At 36.3% G+C, this 20,096-nt stretch overlaps 1 protein-coding gene across 8 annotated transcripts in view; it reads right to left on the bottom strand.

Moving 5' to 3' along the window:
• The window catches only part of PTPRK (protein tyrosine phosphatase receptor type K), a 395,313-nt gene that overhangs the window by 256,806 nt on the left and 118,411 nt on the right, over window positions 1–20,096 (bottom strand). For all 8 annotated transcript variants that reach the window (XM_051792097.1, XM_051792099.1, XM_051792101.1 and 5 more), the window contains exon 3: window positions 7,301–7,572. In XM_051792097.1, coding sequence (XP_051648057.1) covers window positions 7,301–7,572 — 272 coding nt within the window. The remainder of the gene's footprint in view (window positions 1–7,300; window positions 7,573–20,096) is intronic.

Here is a 20,096-nt window from a genome sequence, read left to right as displayed (position 1 = left end):
TCATCAAAACAGGCTAACAAAAATCTACCAAGCTAGGAAAGCTATTATATGCATCTCCATAAGACAATTTTAAAGTTCTTAAGGAAAAAAAAAAAAAGGGAGTGGGGGAGGAGGAGACAACACAGTAGATAGGGGAGAGGCCAACAAGATATATCACCAATATATACTTGCTTTCCCACCACCATCATTCCCTTATCCCTGTGCTCATTAATGAACTAACTCTGGAGGGAAAGAAGCATATTGTGGCTTGCCTGCAGAACAATACTGAAGCAATGAAACCCTACTGAAACAATGCCACAGATCAGAACTAACAGTCAAAACCTGCATCGTCATTTCTAAGAAAAAATCAAGAGCTTCCAGGAAGTCTACAATACTTACAGTGTTACTGAAAACCTGGAGGCTGGCACCTCAGCCATGACTGGGCTTGTCCAGGCAACACTCACTTTCACTGCCTGCACTATGATTTTCCAGTTTGAATACTGGAATGAGAGAGTATTTGTACAGGTCCTTTGAGAGCTGTGAGTGCTTTGTGATCTAGAGAACTAAATTATTAAAATGGTGCTGGTAATCACTCTATTGAAACTTATGCTTTCTTTGTCCTCACAAAAGGCAAATATCTTGGAAGAAATGAGACAGAAATGTGATAGATATGCTTGCACATGTTCATGTTTATCCTAGCAGTTAAAAAAGATGGTGTTTTGTTTGTACTAGCAAGTCTTGGAGAAGCAATAAGAAAGTTCATTATAAAAAAGGCATTTCTCTGAGTAATTCTTTTATAAACAGTATAAAGAAAATTCTTCTGATTACGTGCTGCCTAGCAAGTAACGGTCAGGAGAACACTTAGGGGTTTAAAGAGTGTTTCTGATGAGAAAGCAACATCATTGCTCTTTGTAGATATTTTCAGCTATTAGAGATAATGGTAAGCAGTGAGACAGTTGAAAGCACCCTTAACTGGTGAAAACTATGGAGGAAAGAAGGAAGACAAAAAAAACAAACAAATGTATAAGCCATTTCATTGTGTATTAATGAACTGGAAACAAAATAGTTTATGGACAGTCACCTTAAATTCCTTTAAAGGCATAAAGTATTCTCAAAGGAGTTATTCCACAAAAGGAAAGCTAAAGAATGATGTATCTATACAAGGAACATTTCAGTGACCTATACTACCTACCAAACACAAGCTGTTCCAAGCTTAAGGAAAAAATGCACTCTCAGTTTAATAACTATTAGCCTAAATTTTTTTAATTATTCAGTTAACTCATCTTTTATTAACACATTTCATTAAATAATTTTTATATCTCTTCTAGAATGAAATTCCAGTCATTCAACATAAAAGTTCTAATTCATACTTTATTTTGGAAAATCCTTAGAAACTTTAAAAAGAAATTAAAAGGCTTAATTTGTAAATTTCAATTTTAAGACGTCTAAAATATTTTGTTACTCCAAGTGAGATTGAAAGGAAATGATAAGGAAAAAAAAAAACCAAAATAAATAGGTGTAGGGCTGGTAGTGGCAGACAAAGTCAGTCTTCATATCTACAGTCAGACATTTCTACCCAAAATATGACCAGGTTGGTTTAGATAAGCACAGAATAAAAAAAAATTACATTTAGTCTGCCTACAAATCCAAAACCAAATTAAGTACACATCACCTTGGGGAGTGGGAGGCACTGAACATCCACAACAGCATCCTCTGGCATCCACATCAGCTATTTCTGCCAGTTACCTTTATGGGTCTAAAGCCTGCTTGTGTGACCCACCTCCATTCACTTCTTTTCAGTCTAGTTTCCCTACCAGACCAAAAGGTCCCTAATTCTTCAAGCAGAAGAGGATTCCCCTTCATATAACTGACAGCTTTGCTGAACTCTATTGCATTCTCCTAAATTGTGTCTTTTTCCAGGCCAGATAACAGCCTATTTCAGCATTGCCCCTCACACATGACTACAGACTGCTCTCCTCTGTCCCCAAACTCCCTCTCATGCTGAGATTTTCACCAGATAATTTTCACTGGCTTGCAACTCAACATCCAAGGCTTTCACAGCAAGTTGTAACGTTAACTGGTTGGCTGTTTAATAGTGTTGCTCAAAATTTTCAAATATAGTACTTTCTACATTGCATTCTTACCTAGGTAGTCAACAATCTTACACTAGTTCCAAGTTTTATTTATCCAGTGCATCTTTGATATTATTTTAAGAAATTTTCTCTATTCCAATATATTTTAAATAAAATATTTTGAAAATATCAGTCCTTTGGAATGTTTTTGGGTTTTATTTTTTAAATATTTTCTTTGTATTTTATTGATGTTACATAGTATTTAAAGGTTAAAGGCCATTTGTCATATAAATAGGAAGTTGGAGTTTGGTAGGGTGAGTTTTTTCTTAAGTTGGCTTATAACTCAGTTACACATAGTTCACACAGGCTATATGTACTTTCCATTTCACTTGTTGCTTTCCTTTCTTAGCTATATCAAATGACTAAATCAGATCTAATTCCCCGTTTTCCAAAACTTTTCTCCATGCAGTTTGTTTTTAGTATCACCTCTGGAAGTTCAGAATAGTGATCTGACATCCAAAAAGCCAACAAATTTTCATATTTCACAAGAAATCTGTCTCGTACCTTATGTGGCATATGGTCCAATTGTACACACCATTAGTGAATCTTCAGTCTACCATCCTCCTGTTATACTTCTATTACAGTTTTGAGACCTTTCAAGATGATAAAGGAAAATAACTTTCCAAGATCTTGGAGCAATTTAAACTTTCACAAATGCTATAAATCATCAGTATTAAAGAACAAATCAGTATTAAAGAACATTATCCAAATCAGGATTCACAATTAGGCAAGAAAATAATTTGGCTTTCTAGGGTTTTCCTGCACATCATTAGTCTTTCTGAATGGATAAAAGATCTTCTGCTTGGTGTAGTTCAGTATTTTCACTTTGCTAGCTATACTTCTAGGTGCAAGATCATTCCTATGAAGCCAGTATCCTAGCCAGTCCATTTGTTAAACTACAGAGCAACATTACTGTATAGTGAATTTTTAAAGAACCAAAAGAAACCAAATAATTCATTTTTTACAAGTTTGAAATTGATGGTTCCAAATCAAGAGTTTATTTAACTTTTTCTGATATAAATACCATATATATATTATATAAAACCAAAACTGGAAATCCCATGGTTCACATCACAAAGTGGATCTCACAGGTGAGCAAAAACAGATATGATCCTGTGGAAGCAAAACAAATTTGCTGGGGGAGGACACACAAAAAATAGGAAAAAGGGACCTTAGGGAGACAGTGTTCAGAAATCAACCAAATAACAAACCCCAAACAAACAAAATCAAACTTAAAAAGGATGACGATGACAAGGAAAGTGGAAAATGACTGTGACAGAAACAGAGAGGAAGAGACAACCCCCAGCAGCTGAATAACACCTACTGTGAAAAGTAGGAGAGAACTTGAGGAAATGAACAGAAGCATTAGACAAAACAACTCATCCAGACAGGAACAAATCTCTCAACTAAAATAAATTAATTACAATAATAACCAACAAAGAAAACAGAGAGACAAAATTCCTAGTCAGTCACAAAGTTTAAACAACAAAAATCCCAAAATATTTTTCCTTTGAAGCAAACTTGAGACAGGTCAAATGTAGCGTATTTCCAACAGAGTGATAAAAAAAGATTCTAGAACTAACAAGGATCAAAATCAAATCATAACCTCGATCCTAAGGGATTCTCTAATCAAACCCTTTTCTTCGAGAGTTCATCCACATGTTAAACAAGCAGAATAGAAAAAATGCAGATGCCTTGCTAACAGAAGAGAGAAGACAGATGGTATCATTACACGACTGCTGAAACTCCCCAAGTGCAAAATATGACAAATGAAGAATTACAGGCCCCATGTTTAAGAAACCCACAGGAATAGTCCTAACATGGAATTAACATTAAAATTTCTTATCATATATACTGTAGACACTAGAAGCTTAAATCATGGCAAAAAAACCCAGAAAGGCACTACTTAGGTTCTTGAGCTCAAAGTTCTTGAACAACATAATAGGCTCAAGGTTGGAAGTTATTCTGGGGGAGGTATGACCATGAGTTTGTCCTGTTCCTGAACTTCTCTACAAGCTTCCACTGTTATCTGCATCAGAGACAAGGAGATGAGGTATGAAATTAGATAAAAATTCAGTTTGATCCAGTAAAACTATTGTAATAAACTGTACTATGTTTTGTCAGAAAATAAATATGTATAAATAATTTTCCAGCAGAGTACAGTTCAAGAAAATTAAGTAAATCGATTATTAAAAAAAAAAGAAAACAACAACAAAGTAAAAGAAAGTGTTAAATCTATCCAAAAACGCACAAGCTGAATTTATACTGTATACTAGAGTGGTATGCAAAAACACTGCTCGTTTCGAACAGGAAGCAATAAAGCTTCAACACAGCACAGCAGAGCACAGAAATACTGTTTTGGAGCTAATCAGTACTAGGTGTAGCACTCTGTTATTAAAACTAACACAGCCATCATGCTTTTGAAGTCACCACACAAGACTTCCTTACAGTGCAATCCGTGCTATTCACCCCCAGGTAATCTCTACTCTCTTCCCTACTTAAAAGTGAAGGAAATGGCAATGAAGCTGACCTGATTGTAACAAAGTACATGCAAACAGTTGTGCTCAGCAGTGATCTTTAGCACTGACCTTGCTAGTACAGGCAGGGATCCAATTCCCAGGTTAGTAAAGAACCACTTCCACCTTGCTATAGAAACCAGCACTTATTTCCCTCACTGCTAGCTAAACTCATTGATCAACAGTAGATCAAAGTGCGAAAATTAGGACCTAGAACTGTACAGCATAGAACTCCTATGAGAAAAATGAAAAAATATTTCCACACCAAAGAATAACAACTCAAAACTAAGGGGGGGGAAAAATCTACCAAGAGCAATGTTGACCTTGAGACCTCAAAGGACCAAAACCAAACCCACAAAAATACCAACTCTGTGCAAACAAGAAGTTGTGCATGGACAGCATGCAGATTTCCCCTCCTCTTCATAAAAGCAATTGTGCAAGTTGGACACAAATCATGGCAGGTTGCATTAACAGCAAAAATAAACTGGGTTGCACAGGATTTCAATATTCTGCTGGATGACCAAGCAAGAGAGAGAGTGAATTTAAGCTCTGTCTATAGAGAGATAATGTGAAGGCTATAACATAAGTGAAAAATGGCCATGTTGCTAAGATAAGGCCCCAGTCACCAATTTCATTGTCAAGCCTGGCCATCTGTCAGCAGAAACCTGATTTACTGCATATAATGCTGCTATAGTTGATCACTACTATACTGCTATAAAAGGCTTCTGTTTTGGTTTTTTTTTTAAGCACATCAAAAGCTACTTTCCAGCAACATAAAAGGGTTAATAAAACACTTCCTCAGAAGCCACGTTTTCAGGAACCAGGCTTCAGAATGTTACATTTTACCCAGTTTCAATGCCACTGATAGATTAAATTTCTTTATAAATAAAAACATTAAAAACAGGGAAACAAAAACCAAAGAAAAACATAAAATGATAGTAAATTACTTAGTTTTCACCATATAAGTAAGGCTGCTTGCACCAAATCACAGAATATGCTGAGTTGGAAGGGAACCACAAGGACCACTGAGTCCAGCCCTTAGCCCTGCACAGGACCATCCCCAAGAGGCACACCATGTACTTGAGAATATCATCCAAATGCTTCTTGAACTCTGTCAGGTTTGGTGCTGTGACCACTCCCCTGGAGAGCCTGTTTCAGTACCCAACCACCCTGTGACTGAAGAACCTTTTTCTAATATACAACCTAAACCTCCCCTGACACAACTTCAGGCCATTCCCTCTGGTCACCACAGAAAAGAGATCAGTGCCTGCCCCTTCTCTTCCCCTCATGACTAAGTTGTAGACTGCAATGAGGTCTTCCTTCAGTCTCCTCTTCTCCAGGCTGAACAGACCAAGTGACCTCAGCTGCTCCTCATACGGCTTCCCTGTCGGCAGAGAGGCTCGAGACAAACTGCGCTGACCAATGTGATCAGCAAAATGTCCTTTTATTACAAAAAGGATACCCGTTACACACTGTTACTACACCGCAAGGCGTGATCTTTCTTCTACAGTATTGGCTACATGAAAGAAACATACCCTGTTGTCCAGTTCTAATTGGATTAATACAGGTGTCCATATGAGCTGAGGACACATGTTTACCACTTGAGACTCCACCTTAACCTTGGCACAGATCCTCCTTTGTCTTAGCTTTCAGAGCCTGAAGCCATGTTAATTGTGCAGCATTTTTTACTGTTTGTGCTCAGCTATGCCAAGGCAAGGCCCTCAAAATGCAGGAGAAATCGTTCACTCAGTTTTGCTCTCTCCACACTTCCCCTCATTTTGGTGGTGGACAATTGCAACAGACTTTAGAAAAGGCACTTTTAAGAAACACTCCTACAATACCACTATTCAACAAAACCATAAATAAAGCAGCCACTCTCCTTTATTTGATAACTATCTGGACATCCAAACTGTTTGCAAGAGTGCTAATGATGTGAAGCATCTCTAGATAGGGGTCTGTAAGCACATAAGACCTCATGGTGTAACAACTCATCTAAGTGCATATAATCCACTCCTAGAGACCAGAACAAAAATGCCCATGTATGAGATTCATCCTTCACGTCAAATACGCACTAAGCAAAACAGTTGCAGGTACTTTCTCAGGTTAATCAAACAATCAAATAACAGCATCTAGTAACAACAAGACTATTTTTCCCTCCAAACAACAGGCCTACACTGCAGGTGGTTTTGTCCCATAGCAAGCAAACAGGAGAAAAAACGAGTCCTGAACAGCTGCTCATTAGGTGAGCGCCATTCTGCCTGCACTGCAAATGAAGCAAATGTCATGTGGAAAAAAACCAGTGTACAGTCATGTAATTAGACATGGTAACACAGGCATACACAAAAAAGGAGGGAAGACAAGTACAAATTACACTTGCACAGGCAATTTATTTCTGAGAGTTTATAATTTTTGATGTTCCTAGACTTTAACCTTATCATTTCTTTTAAAAAGGCTTGTTTCCAGATTATTTTTTCATATTATACAATAACTGATAACTTTAAACAGTCACCTGCTATAAAAATATCCACCCTCAAATAATTATTTATTCTGAATGAAACACTTTACTTAAGGACACTGGGAGAATACTCTATCAGAACAGACCAAAGCAAACATAAACTGAATAGGACCTTGCAGTAAATATTATGAAGCAGCATGAATTTATTGCAAGTTTACCTGATACTCGTTGGGCCAGAAAGTGCTGACAGCCAACTCCGCTCGAAGCCAGTCTTTGCCAGTGGAGCCTGTGACGTTCCAGATGGGATTAGCCAGTGGCCCTTTGTTCACCCTAACCAGGATGTTCAAAGTGCCTGGGTTTGCTCCATTCTTGCTGTACAGAAGGTAGCTGAAATCGATGCAGTGAGTATCATTTTCCTTCATTGTTGGAAGCTGAAGTCTAGTCTTTTCTCCAGGGTCATGATCTGAGGAAATCACTATCATATACGATCCTAGGAAAGGGGGGAGTGGGAAAGGGGAAAAAAAAACCAAAACACAAAAAGTAAAGATAAATGCTAAGAAACTGATTCACAGTGAAAAGGGAAGAAATGCATAGGTTTTCATATCCCAGAAATCTCAAAATTTAAGTAGCATGAAATTCAGCAAGCTATAAAATGGTTAGAAACATCATTGAAGCAGTAACTAGAGAAGACATCACATATCTCTGAGGACCTACCCCAAAAAAAAGGCAGACTTGAATTTTAAATACATTAGCAATGGAAATAGCTGACTTAGGACAAGTCAAATCTGTTTTGAAAACTTTGGTTTACTGCTCCATTTGCCAAGGGATTTGAGGGGATAACAGAAGTTTCTACAGCTGGAAGAGAGTCCATCTTGTAAATGTGTATTACAAGTATACATAAGACAAAACAAGCTGTGCCTATACTGATGAAACAGTCTGTCCTGCTGTTCTGCAGAATGGATGATAAAGACAGGCTCCCATCTAACCTAGTCCAGAGCTGCTTCATTTCTTCAAGAGTGACAACTCCATATCAGGTACTATATAGTGAATGAATCCCACAGAAAAAAGGCTGATAGATGGAGCATGCCAGGAAAACCTTTGTAACCAAGTGAGAGAACCCAACTCAACATACAATCTGAATCATTGCTACAGGAAAGTTTCCTAACCTAAATTTACCTACCCATCTGCTTAATGATTTCAGAACCTTCATGTTGACAGATTTTCCTTATACTTTCAGTCCTGAGAGGCATCACAATAAAGAGCCTTTCCTCCTGAAGAAGGTTCAGATTAATCAAAAATACAGTCAAAAATTAACCTAAATTTAAAAAACTAATAGATTTGTGAACATTTGAGTAGCCTCACAGAAGTCTTGGAAGTATGTATATACACAACCTTGCTCCCTCCTCAATCATCTACCTACTCCAAAAAAATTAGAAGCCTATGCCAAAGTAAACTATACAGAAAAATCATACCTTTGAAAAACATACAAAATATGTTCTTACACCTTTTATAAGGAAGTCATTCTTTACTTGTAAAGAAGTACTATAGGATTGAAAGAGTTAGGGGTTTTTTCCTATTTATGTACAAATGTAATATCTTAATATTAATTAATAATTATTTTAGTGTAAAATCTTCATAATATCTTAAGATATTATTGGACTTGGCAGAAACATGAAGTATAAACAAGGGAAATGCTCATAATCTCATTAATTCCCAAGATTAAGTAACTCTGAAATTTGCAATGAGAGTTTTGGGCAAATCTTACAGCTAACTATTCACAGTGGTGCTTCAGGCTGGAGCAGGGGAATAGGGTGAGGAGCAGCAGAGACCAAGTGTGATGGACTGACTGCAGCTCCCAGTCCCCATCCCCTCGTGGTGTAAATTTGGCTAAATTTTCCCTAAAATGAGTCTGTTTTGCCTGTGACAGCAAATGGTGATTTACAAAAGAAGTGATCTCCATGTCTTTGTCTCAACCCATGAGCTTGTCAACCTCATTTACCCTCCTTGTGCTGTTGAGGCACTGAGCAAAACAGGCAGGATGGGGATCTGGTCAAGGTCAACACACCACAGTTGCCATAAAGGTAAAGAGCAGCAGTTAGACAGCGTTAGCTAACACTAATACTAGGTGTTTCATTACACCCCAGTAGAGACAGGGTCTGTGATTTTTTTTTTTCCATTGTTACTGGCCTAATAGGTCAAGCACAAGCAGATGTAAAACACTATATACACCTACTTCCCTTGCAAACAAGAAAGAAAAAAAGCCAACTAACCTGTATTCTGCTGCCACCAATATTTTACAAGGAAAAAGTCAATGCAAGGGAGATGCTTAATTAAATCCAAAAATGGTAAAAAATAAAAATTAAATTAAATTTTAAAAAAAACAAAACAAAACAAAAAACCACAAGAACATATTTGGGGCAATGAAGAAAGAAAAATTTAAATTTCTTTACAGCACCATCCAAAGATGAAATTCATCCTTTCTGTCTTGTAAGAAGAAAAAAATGAACTTCTTTGATGTTAAGATGAAAAGTATTCAAAGTCATAATTTATGCCTGGACAAAGAGCCACTGCTGTTAGATATTCCTTTCACTGCCTATTTTTCAACATGCTTAAGCATGATGCCTTTAGTTACTCTGGCAGTAGTGTAGTTACAAAATGCATCACAGCGCATTTTTTTTGAAAATATTTGACAGTGATGTTGCTTCATCCTTTTTTCAGTAATTATCAGATAAGTCTCTTCTCCATTCTTGCGAGTTTGCATTCTTTAAAATTCATAAAAGATGTTCCCTTTCCCCAAGAAATTTGCGTTAATTTTTCCTACTTAAATATAGTTTAAATTTCTCCAAATCAAACTCCATACTTTGATTTTAGCTTCTAAGTGTCTTCTATTTATTTGCCAGTTAATAGCTCCTAATCTTATTCCTGATGTAAAAGGTCAATCCAACTCTCTCCTGCACAGAAGGGAAACACAGTGTGAAACAGATAAATGGCACTGCCTCCTAAGTCTTTACCAAAATAATGCAAAGAATTCAGCTTTAGTATCTGACTTTCAGGAAGATTTTTATGCCTATTTACCACTTAATCAATGAACTCGCTAAAAGGCATCTACACAGATATGGAATAAGAGACACCAGACTTTTCCTTAGCCACATTATTAAACATACCTCTATATACCTCATAGCTTTCACTGTCTTTTATTTATTTTGATATGCATTGAATTTGAGGTCCTAGCTCAGTGGCAAGGACAGATCATTTCAGAATAAATTAATTCCTTAACTAATAAATTGTGAAAAGTCTTAGTTTTTATTCACTATTGAAAACCAAGCTCTCTTATCATCTAGCATTTAATTGCAGGTAAGAAATCATGTTAAGATTAAAAAAAAAAATTCCTTAAATAAAATAAAACATGCCTACTGTAAGGTACTGATGTGACAGATCAGTTTCCCGATCAAATTATTTTCTCTCAGTTCTTTGATTCCTGAAAAATGGGCTTCTGTTTGAGGTGTGAAACTTTTAATTTTCAGCAGGCTGGTCTTCAGTCAAATCCTGCAAATCTTCTTTCCTCCAAACAAGTACTAACCATCAAACCATCTCCATTTTGATGGAACACTGTGGCAACTTCTCTGTCTACAAATGTGATCCTTTAATTACTAGGACTTTCACTTTCTTTTAGGGAAAAAAAAGTTCAGAATGTTATAAATTTTATATGCAACTAGATTTATGGGTACAGAAATGGATTCAATTTTCAATTGTGGTTCTCTGATAGGGGAGAAAAGACCCAACCAATATACACCCACTGTAATACAGAGTACTGTGAAGATGCTAAAATAGATTCACAGAGAAAGATCAGGTAAAAAGAAGTCTGTACCATAAAGTTAAAAGAAGGGGTTGTCTTTACTTCATGGCAATGTCAATGACATGAGATGGAGAGTCAAGGCACTTACATGCATTATCCTAACGCTCAGGACTATGTGACCTTTTTTTTTTTTAATAATGACTGAATAACATTATAGTCCCCGATTATGTTTCAGGCAACCTTTATGAGAGACTACAGGCAATGAACAGACACTAAAATGCAGAAAAAGGCTTGCAACAGGAAGCAGACTGTAAAAATTAGTTGAGAAGAAATTCAGAAACATCTCTATTAATTCACAGAAAACTTATATTTCAGACACAATAGTATTTATGCCTATTTTGGTCTTCAGAGATTGCCTTCCCTGTAACAATTTGAGGGGGCCTTTTATATATATTTCTGTAATTTGCAAGAAGGGAAGAAGTAAAGGCTAATGATAAAAAGTCAAAAGCTATTTATTTTTTGTTCTTGCAGGAAGGATACTATTTAAAAAAAAAAAAGTCAATGAATAAATTAAATATGCTCCAGGTAAACTTTCATCTGCTTGGGTTTAATAAAACCTCAAACCATTATAACCTTCTCTTCCTCTTTCTCCTTCCATTACCCAACACATAGCAAATTACTGCCACCTTAGGACAAAAAACAGAAAAAAAATAAAGAATTTATAATTTTAATGCCCCTCACCATCAGTTAAGGAGAGTATCTAGAACTATATGTTAGTTTTTTATAATCCCACTTAAGATACATTACTTGATACACATGCAAAATATTCAACGTTATATCCTGATTTTGCCTGTTTTCATTTTAAAAAATTCAACAATAATATTATTAGTGTAACAACATAAGCTTTCTCCAAATTTTTTTTTAGATGGCTACAACTCAGAGTCACCTTTCCACTTACTTCACTTGCTAACAGTATCATTCCCTACACAAGGTTCTAATTGTTGAAGGCTTGTTTCTATTTCTTTACAGACTGCTAAAATGTAAGGGTCAGGGTTGGGAATATCAGGATCAGCAATTTCAGCTTCACTGTCTAGCTCTCTGCCATGGCACCACAACACAAATGTAAAAGTCAAGATAAGACTCTGAATTTACTACAAAGATTAAAAATAACAACAAAAACACACAATACAGACAGAGGAAATTTTTCTGGAGAACGCAAATCTTTTCGGCTTTTTTTCTACTTCCAATAGAGAATGCAAATTATTAAACGAACCAACCCAAAACAGGCTATTAAGCTACATCATATATATAACAGCAGAGTACTCATTCAAACAGAAACTCAGCGTCATGGACTGCAACAGCTCAGCAATTCATCACTTTCACACCAACAACGCACACAAGAATAAGTGTCCTGCCCTCCAGACTATACTTGTTGATGCCAAAAGTCCTGCCCTACAGTAAGGTCATGTAACTGGGACTCCCCCATTAACCACACCCACAGAGGTCAAGCAACAGGAAGACACCTTGAGAAGACAGCACAGCATAAGACTGATCCGGGCAAGGCAAATAAAAAAAGCATCAACTCAGCCATAGAATTAATATCATAGAATTAATATCATGAGTTACTACAACACTTTACCAGTATTTACATCTATGATACTACTGGCACAATACTAATATCACTCATGACTCGTACAATTCCACAAGAACAAAAAGTGTTTGTCAATTAAAAGGGGGAAAAAAAGAGAAAGGAAAAAAAAACACGTCTCCAAGGTACGAAGCATTTGGAACACAGTTTTTTCTAAAAATTGTTCCTTGGGCTAGAAGCAGTTACAAAAGTTTTATTCTCCTTATCAACATTTTACATATGAATAAATATGAAATATATACTCTTTGGAAGTGTTTGAATTGATAGTTTTCTCATACATAATACCAGCATCCTGTGGATTTGTTTGTACTGATGCAGAGAAAATAGATCATGATGACATACCAGTTTCTGAGGTATGATAATTTAAGTCTTTTCACCCTGTTTTTTCTTGTGATGGACCTTTAGCTAATACACAGACTATAAGCACTTCAAAATCTGAGACAGAAAAATGTCAGCAACTGAAATTTACAATGCAAGCTTGTAGCGTCTGTACAAAAGAGCATTTATCTTGTGATGTGCTCCTTTGAACAATCTCTTCCACCAAAGTATACAGAAAATGACATTTGATACGGTGCATCAGGCAAGCTTATGAAAGGACAGTGTTACTGAACAGAAAGTTGCATTTAAGTAACCAAAAGGCACATGGAATAGTTTCATATTTATCTAGGAATTAAGCAAGGTACTCTGTTGTGAATTTTTAACATCATCCTCCATGAATGGATGGCTAAGATGAAAGTAACAACAGCTCTGAATTGTCTGAATTTCTGCTGTAAACCCATAAATATCCCATGGATGGTGGCCTGGTGACTGCAGGATGCTTCTCAGTCACCCCAGGGGCAAAATTTCCAAGAAACTTCCGACTCTAGATTAATAAAAACTCAGTATGAAGCTATCCAATTGGGATACCATTTACACTTGCACAGCCTAAAGCCTGTCAGATGTCCCAGTGAGCAGCTGCTCCCAGAGCAGCAGCTAACGCTACCAAACCTCAAGGCACTACTGCACCTCCTGGGAAAAATTCAGTCCCATGACGATATTGACACCTACAAGCACTTGCAATAACTTCACTGTATGAAAAAGAAAAGAGTTTTAATCCATTTTGTTTCACCATTCCTGTATACTGATATTACTTGGCTGGATGAGTAGTAATGCACAGAAGTTTCCCTGTGTGTTAGTTGTGTTCCATTCATTTTTGTGCAGACCCTCCAGGATGAAAGACCAATGTTGGCCGTTCTGTGTCCACTTATAGGTCTACAGTGCCACCATATCACCATACTACTGAATATTCAACATTTAGATTTTTCAAATGCTGATAAAAGAGACACTTTACTAAGAGGGTTACACGAAATCAAATGGAAATCAAATTATCTATTTCTGTGGAGTATTATTTATTTGGAATGAAATTAAAGTGAAATATGAAAATATTAAAAGTATCTGAAGGCAGATACCTTACAGAAAATGTCAGTGCTGAGCACTTGCTTAAGTCTTTGGTGTGTTGTGTGTTTGCTGTGGTGCACAAAAACAAGTCCACAGAGAATTCACAAATTTCAGCCAAGGTGAAAGCTTATTGCCACTAGAATTCACAGGACTTTTACTCCTACTGTGTCCTCCTCCATCTGTGCTCATCAGATCCTTGCAAAGCAACTCACAAATCCAGTAATAAATAACCTAAATCTCCTTTACTCTCCTCTGGAGAGAGGCAAGGGGACAGAAAAGTTCAATTTTTTCCCACATGAGGGAAATGAACTGACTCCTGGAGAAGCCAAACAAGAACCAGAGCCATGTCAAGCTAAGAGAGGAAACTGAAGCCACAAGACAAGGGGTATTTTTCTGCATTAAAAAAAAAAACAAATAAAAGTAACTTCTTTCAAGTAGCTTGAAAGTATTTAGAGAAAGGCAGCTCAAAAAATATCTTTAGGATTATTTTTTTCTTCATTGTCAACTAAAAAATACCCTGCAAGTTTTCTAGGTTTTTTTCCCTTCCTAAGTACTAAACAGTATTTAGATTTTAAATGAATGGGAAAATATAATTTTTGAAGCTGCATTCACACTCAGTGTTTTTAACACACTAATCATTCTTCTAAAAGGAACAATATTAAATGTGTGCTGAGAGGATACTTACTCCTATCAGTTTAAGACATTGAAACTGAAAACAAAAATGGAACTGGTCATTCCCTGGATAAGCGTCTGACAGCAGAACAATCTTCTGAGAATACTGCTCACAGGGATCACCAACTGTTAAATAAAAGCTCATTACCATATGTGACAGCAGATTACAACTGCTATTACAGATCTTTCTAAAGAGAAAATTAAATATCCTATATTTCTGGAAAGTAGTCTTAGAATTTATTTAAAGCATGGGAGGCTCAAAAAATATTTTTACTAGTTTTTTTGTCATGGTGTTGGGTTTTTTTGGTAACAGGAAGAATATTCATTTATTTATTTTTGATCACTTTTCCTTAGCACCAAATAACAATTTTTCCTGTTATGAAATCATTTTTTTCCCAGAACACTGCTTTATGCAACAGCAAACTGAAGAATCATGTTTTATTTTCAAGTTTTATTGCTTTTACAGGTGTAGGATAGGACCTACACTTAAGATGCTGATTAAATGCACAACAAGAATTAAGAACCAACTGCTGGTCAGAGTTGCCATTGATAAGAATTTTGAAAAACGATATAGAACAATAGTTAAATAATGGAAAAAAACCTCACTCTATGCATGCATTCACAAGATAGATTTAGTAGCAAATTGTTTGCTGTTCTTCATAATATCACTCTGAAGTACACATCTTACTTTGTAGGCATTCGCACTCCAGTTGAGAATAACCAGAAGTCAGGCCTTTACCAATACAACTCTAGTACTCTTTAGTAAACTCAAGTACTTGCTTAAGTACTTAAGGGAAAAAAGCTGAAAACCTTATTAAGTTCCAAGGAAGTCTTCCATCTGTCTTCACACCATCAAATACATATGGTTATGAGTATTTGCAAAATAAAATCTTAGGCAATTTTTCAAGCATGTTACATTAACACTGAATGCCACGTAAAGCGAGGAATTTTACATAGATAGAAAGGAAGAGGCTAAAAAAAGGGACATCTACAAACAGCTACTTCTAGAATTTATTTTGATTTTCCAGTTCCGATGGTGACGTTGATCTCACAAGCGTAAACAGTCCTATAATGCATATTGCTATGATTACTATAATAAATAATTCAACAACACCTACAGAGAACAGTCAAAATCCACAAATTGTACATATCCAAAAAATTGAGGAATCCTATGCAAGAATATGGGGATTCATAATCCACCATATTAAATACCACAGAAACAAAATTAAAAACCCTAAATACATGTTGCACACCAGAAAAAATTCATACGGACAATAAAAATAACAAAGATAGACAAAAAGCCGGCCAAAAAACAGTTGAAACATTTGTTTGATACCGTAGGAAGGCTTACAAAATACATTAAAACCTTGCTCTTCTAGACGCTGGAGCTCACAGTTAAAACAGACACATGGGTTTTATGGTGTGTGACAACTCTCGTCACGCTTCACCTCTTGCTAACAGTCCTCCCTTCCCCAGACATCAACTACTCTTCTCTCCCAAATACTTAAACTGATTAGCATTAATACATTACATCCAGAGTAATGGTTACAACCTATACGTAGTTTGATGTCTGCTACATCTCCATCAGGCATGATGGAGGCTACAATGCCTGAGAGGTCATCATATTTTCCATCCAAATTAGTCGTTTGAAAATAAATTGATAAATAAATAAATAAGCTCTCCTTAAAAACCCTTGCCTCTCAAATTGTATTAGCAGCTCAACTGGTTTTACACTCTAGTACACACCATCTTTCTTCTACAGGGAAATACTTTTGAGATGGATGGAAACAACCCTATCTATTATAAAAACCACTCATGCTAGCATACTAGCATTTTTTATAGTGTTTTCAAAGAAATAATTGGGCTCAGTGTCCAGCAAGTGGAGGAACAGCAAGGAAAAAGACTGCATCATACAAACTAGGACTGCTGTTTCACAGAAAACTTGAAGTTCACCAGCTATTAATGGAGTTTTAGTAATTTTTCTTGTTGTTTGGGAGATTTTTGTTTTCATCTCAGAAAGTATCTCAGTTTATGAAGATTCGCATCTTTGCTCTTGACACCATGCTTTCCAATTAATAAAAATTTGAAACAGCTTTTTGCTTCCAAATAGCTAGTTCATGTATGCTAATGCTATTTAAATCCTTCTTTATTTTGACTACTGAAGTTCATAATGTCAACAAAACACTAAGCATACTTATCCAAGTCTGTAAAACATTCCCCCACCTGCATGAGATTATCAGCTAATTCTTGGCACCAACTAATGTGATTCACCTAAACTTCTGAAAAATACAAAACTGATAAATGTACCAAAATATGTATTATATGAAGGATGAGAACCTAGTCTCCATTTCAGACAATTTGTGAACTTTTAACACTAATATTCATTAGTCTAACAATGCACTTAATTATTAGAACTGGGAATTGAACTCATGTTCCAAAGATAATTTCTTTGCAATTTTCTTCTGTGATTTATTTCACACTTCTGTTCTCTTTAATGACACAGTATAGATATCAGAGTACCAAGTCATCCAAGAAGCTATTTTATTTTCTTTTTTAAACTGCAAGTAAGCTTTTAAATAAAATTTTGGGGCTTTTTTTTCTTCCTAAGGGAATGCATAATTTATCCTGAACTAAGAGTATAATTTCAGTCTCAAACTTTTCTTTCAAAATTAGAATTAGAATTTACCAAAACCATAAAAGAAAACTGAAGTCGTTAACAACTATAAATCATAATACTGCCTTCAAATAGTCCAAATGTTCATATAAGATACTCAAGAGGCAAGTGGCATCTCAGAAAATGAAGAGAAATTAATCTTATAGTATTGTCTTCTAACACTAAAATTTTCTAATAAAAATCTCTGTGAAGGGAATATCAAACAAATTGAGAAAACAAGCACAGCTGTTAATCATGACAGTTACTAAAAAAAGGGTTTTTTAAAAAATTCAAATATTTATTTCCTTTAATGTTTTACCAGCAACCCTCCTGAGACTGACTAAGGGCTAAGCAGAATCTTCCCTACGCACAATGGAAATGCTCAACAGATAGGGAAAGAAAAAGAATTTAGACTCTTTCCAACAGAAATAAATAAAAATAGGCAATGGAGTCTGTGTATTGTCAGCCGACGTGTTCCTTTCTCACATACAGAAGACAGAACTGTTCCTGGCATTTATGCACATAGAAACACTTCAGGAGGAAAGACTGTGACAGTAGATAGCAGAACACTTACAACTCTGGTAAGAGGCAGTTATTAAGCACTCAATTCCAGAATTCAATTAACATTTTATCTAATCGTCAACCTGAAATCTCACAGTAATTTAAGATTATTACTGCTTAACCTATCACCAGCCAACATGAAGTCTAGTTTACCACCTTTTTTGCACCAGTCTTTAACTTTCTGAAAATTTCCCTTTCCTTTTTCTCTCTTGTAGAAAAGACAGTCCTAATATTCTTCAGTTTTTGCACAGAGAAAATGCTGCTATCTAGCCCCCTGTCATTTCTGTCACTTTCTTCTGAGCTTTCCAAGAACAGGCATTCTCCTTCCACACTCCAAACTGAAGTGCCTATTCTTCTAACTGCACTAAGAAAAAAACAAAAATATAATTTAATATGTATTTATATAGAACATCCTATACAAAGCAATTACAACATCTGCCTTTTCCGTAACAGCATAACAGGCCTGCACAGTTTCACCAAATCATTTCTTCTTCATTGTTTTTCAATTCTTCTTGATTACTCCAATGCATCATAGTAATTTTTGAACCCCAGATTACCCTGAAATAGGCTCAGAGGTTTAGTAAGCTGGATAACCAGAGCCAGTCAAAGAACATTTGTTATTCTACAATCCACAGCACTAATGAAAACTAAGAATGACTGGACACTACCAGTGCTTTCCAAGTAGCTTTTCACCTACTGGAAAGCTGTTTCAGTTTCATCAATATGTTTCTTCCCTAAGCTTAATGAACTAAGCTTCACAGGTTAAGAACATGTGGTATCTACTGCTTCACTATCTTCTCCTTATATATTTAGAGAAATACATTTACACTTCATTAAATAATATAAAACTTTCTTCTTGTTACTCTCCAGTAGCTACACCTTAGCTCACTGCCACATTAAATATACTGTCAAGAGGTAGTTAAGAAGCTGAAGATCATCAATTCTGGTGGACAGAAGACACCTCATTTCGACATCTACCCATAAGATGCCCAGGTCAGCAGCAAGAGCAGCTATTCCCTGGCCTGTGAGGATACCTGCCCCCAGGGCACTCAGGGGTAACTCCATCCAGGGCCATCCAGACTGGCCAGGCAGCCTCTTGGCATCCTCGAGCCCTGTGTGTCACCTCCACAGCTCCAAGACATAGCCCTTTCCCATGCACCTTGATTTTTTTTCAGTTTAAGATGTTGGGAGTGGGAAAGGGCATGGAGGGGACCACAGTTCAGCAGCTAATGCCATACAAAGTCAAGGCTATTAACGCCTACCTCAGGCTAGACTTTTGGAAGGAGAAGACATGCTGAAATATTGGTGGACAACATAAGGCAGGAACCAGAAGACAGCACAGCCCCCATGCTGCCAGCCAAGCAGTGCCCAGAACTGCACCCCGAGGTCTTGGGTATAACACCAGGCCAGCACTGAGAGGCTGCACAACCCCTGCTGCAACATGAGGGAATGAATGACGAGATCAGTCAGTAAACATATGAGGCTTTCTTTAGGTGCATCTTCTCGTCTACAGATAGTGGTGTGCAAGTGAAGATAATCCACAGCTCTGGGATATGCTTGCCCCTATTAAAGTAAAGTTACCTGTGACACAGCTATTTCCATGTTGAGTGTTAATTCATCAAGAAAAATTAGAGACTAACAACATAAATTAGTTACGTGTATTCTTATAGTTAGAGAGGAATCAATTGTTTGGGTTAGAGGGTTTGTTTGGTTTCCTGGTTTTGGGAAAGCTGCTAGTAACCGAGTGCATGACAGCAGACAGAGGCAAGGTAGAAAAGAATTCCATTAACTATCAAGGCAAGGTGTTCTGACTCTATTCAACTGCAGTCTCACATTCCCTTATCCAGTGTTGTCATTATTACATAAGAGACACATAAACACATAAATAAATAGATTAAATAGATTCATGGACCCACAGGAAGCAGGCTGCTTCATCTGAATAAAAGCAAAACAAGAAAAAAATTAAATACTTTCAAAAGCTGAAAATAATTTTTAAAGTCTATCTATACAACCAATAAAATACATTCATTTCTTTTAATACCAGGTACTAATTACCATTTCAGTTGTAAATTTACTAAGAAACTTATCAGAATAAAAATAATACATTGAGAGATGCAAGATATATTTTGAAAGAAGCACTTTTTTTCCTTTAATATAATCAAGTATTTTTGTAATATGCAACACACCAAGGGTGAGGCAAGGCTTGAAGCAACCATATGGCTCAGTCATTTAGCAAAACAGGAAACA

This window comes from Manacus candei, unplaced genomic scaffold (genome assembly GCF_025592945.1).
Source record: "Manacus candei isolate 608988 ecotype Guabito, Panama unplaced genomic scaffold, ASM2559294v1 h1tg000034l, whole genome shotgun sequence".
Lineage (NCBI taxonomy): Eukaryota > Metazoa > Chordata > Aves > Passeriformes > Pipridae > Manacus > Manacus candei.
Note: the sequence above shows the minus strand (reverse complement) of the source record. Positions and strands in the feature narration are given on the sequence as shown.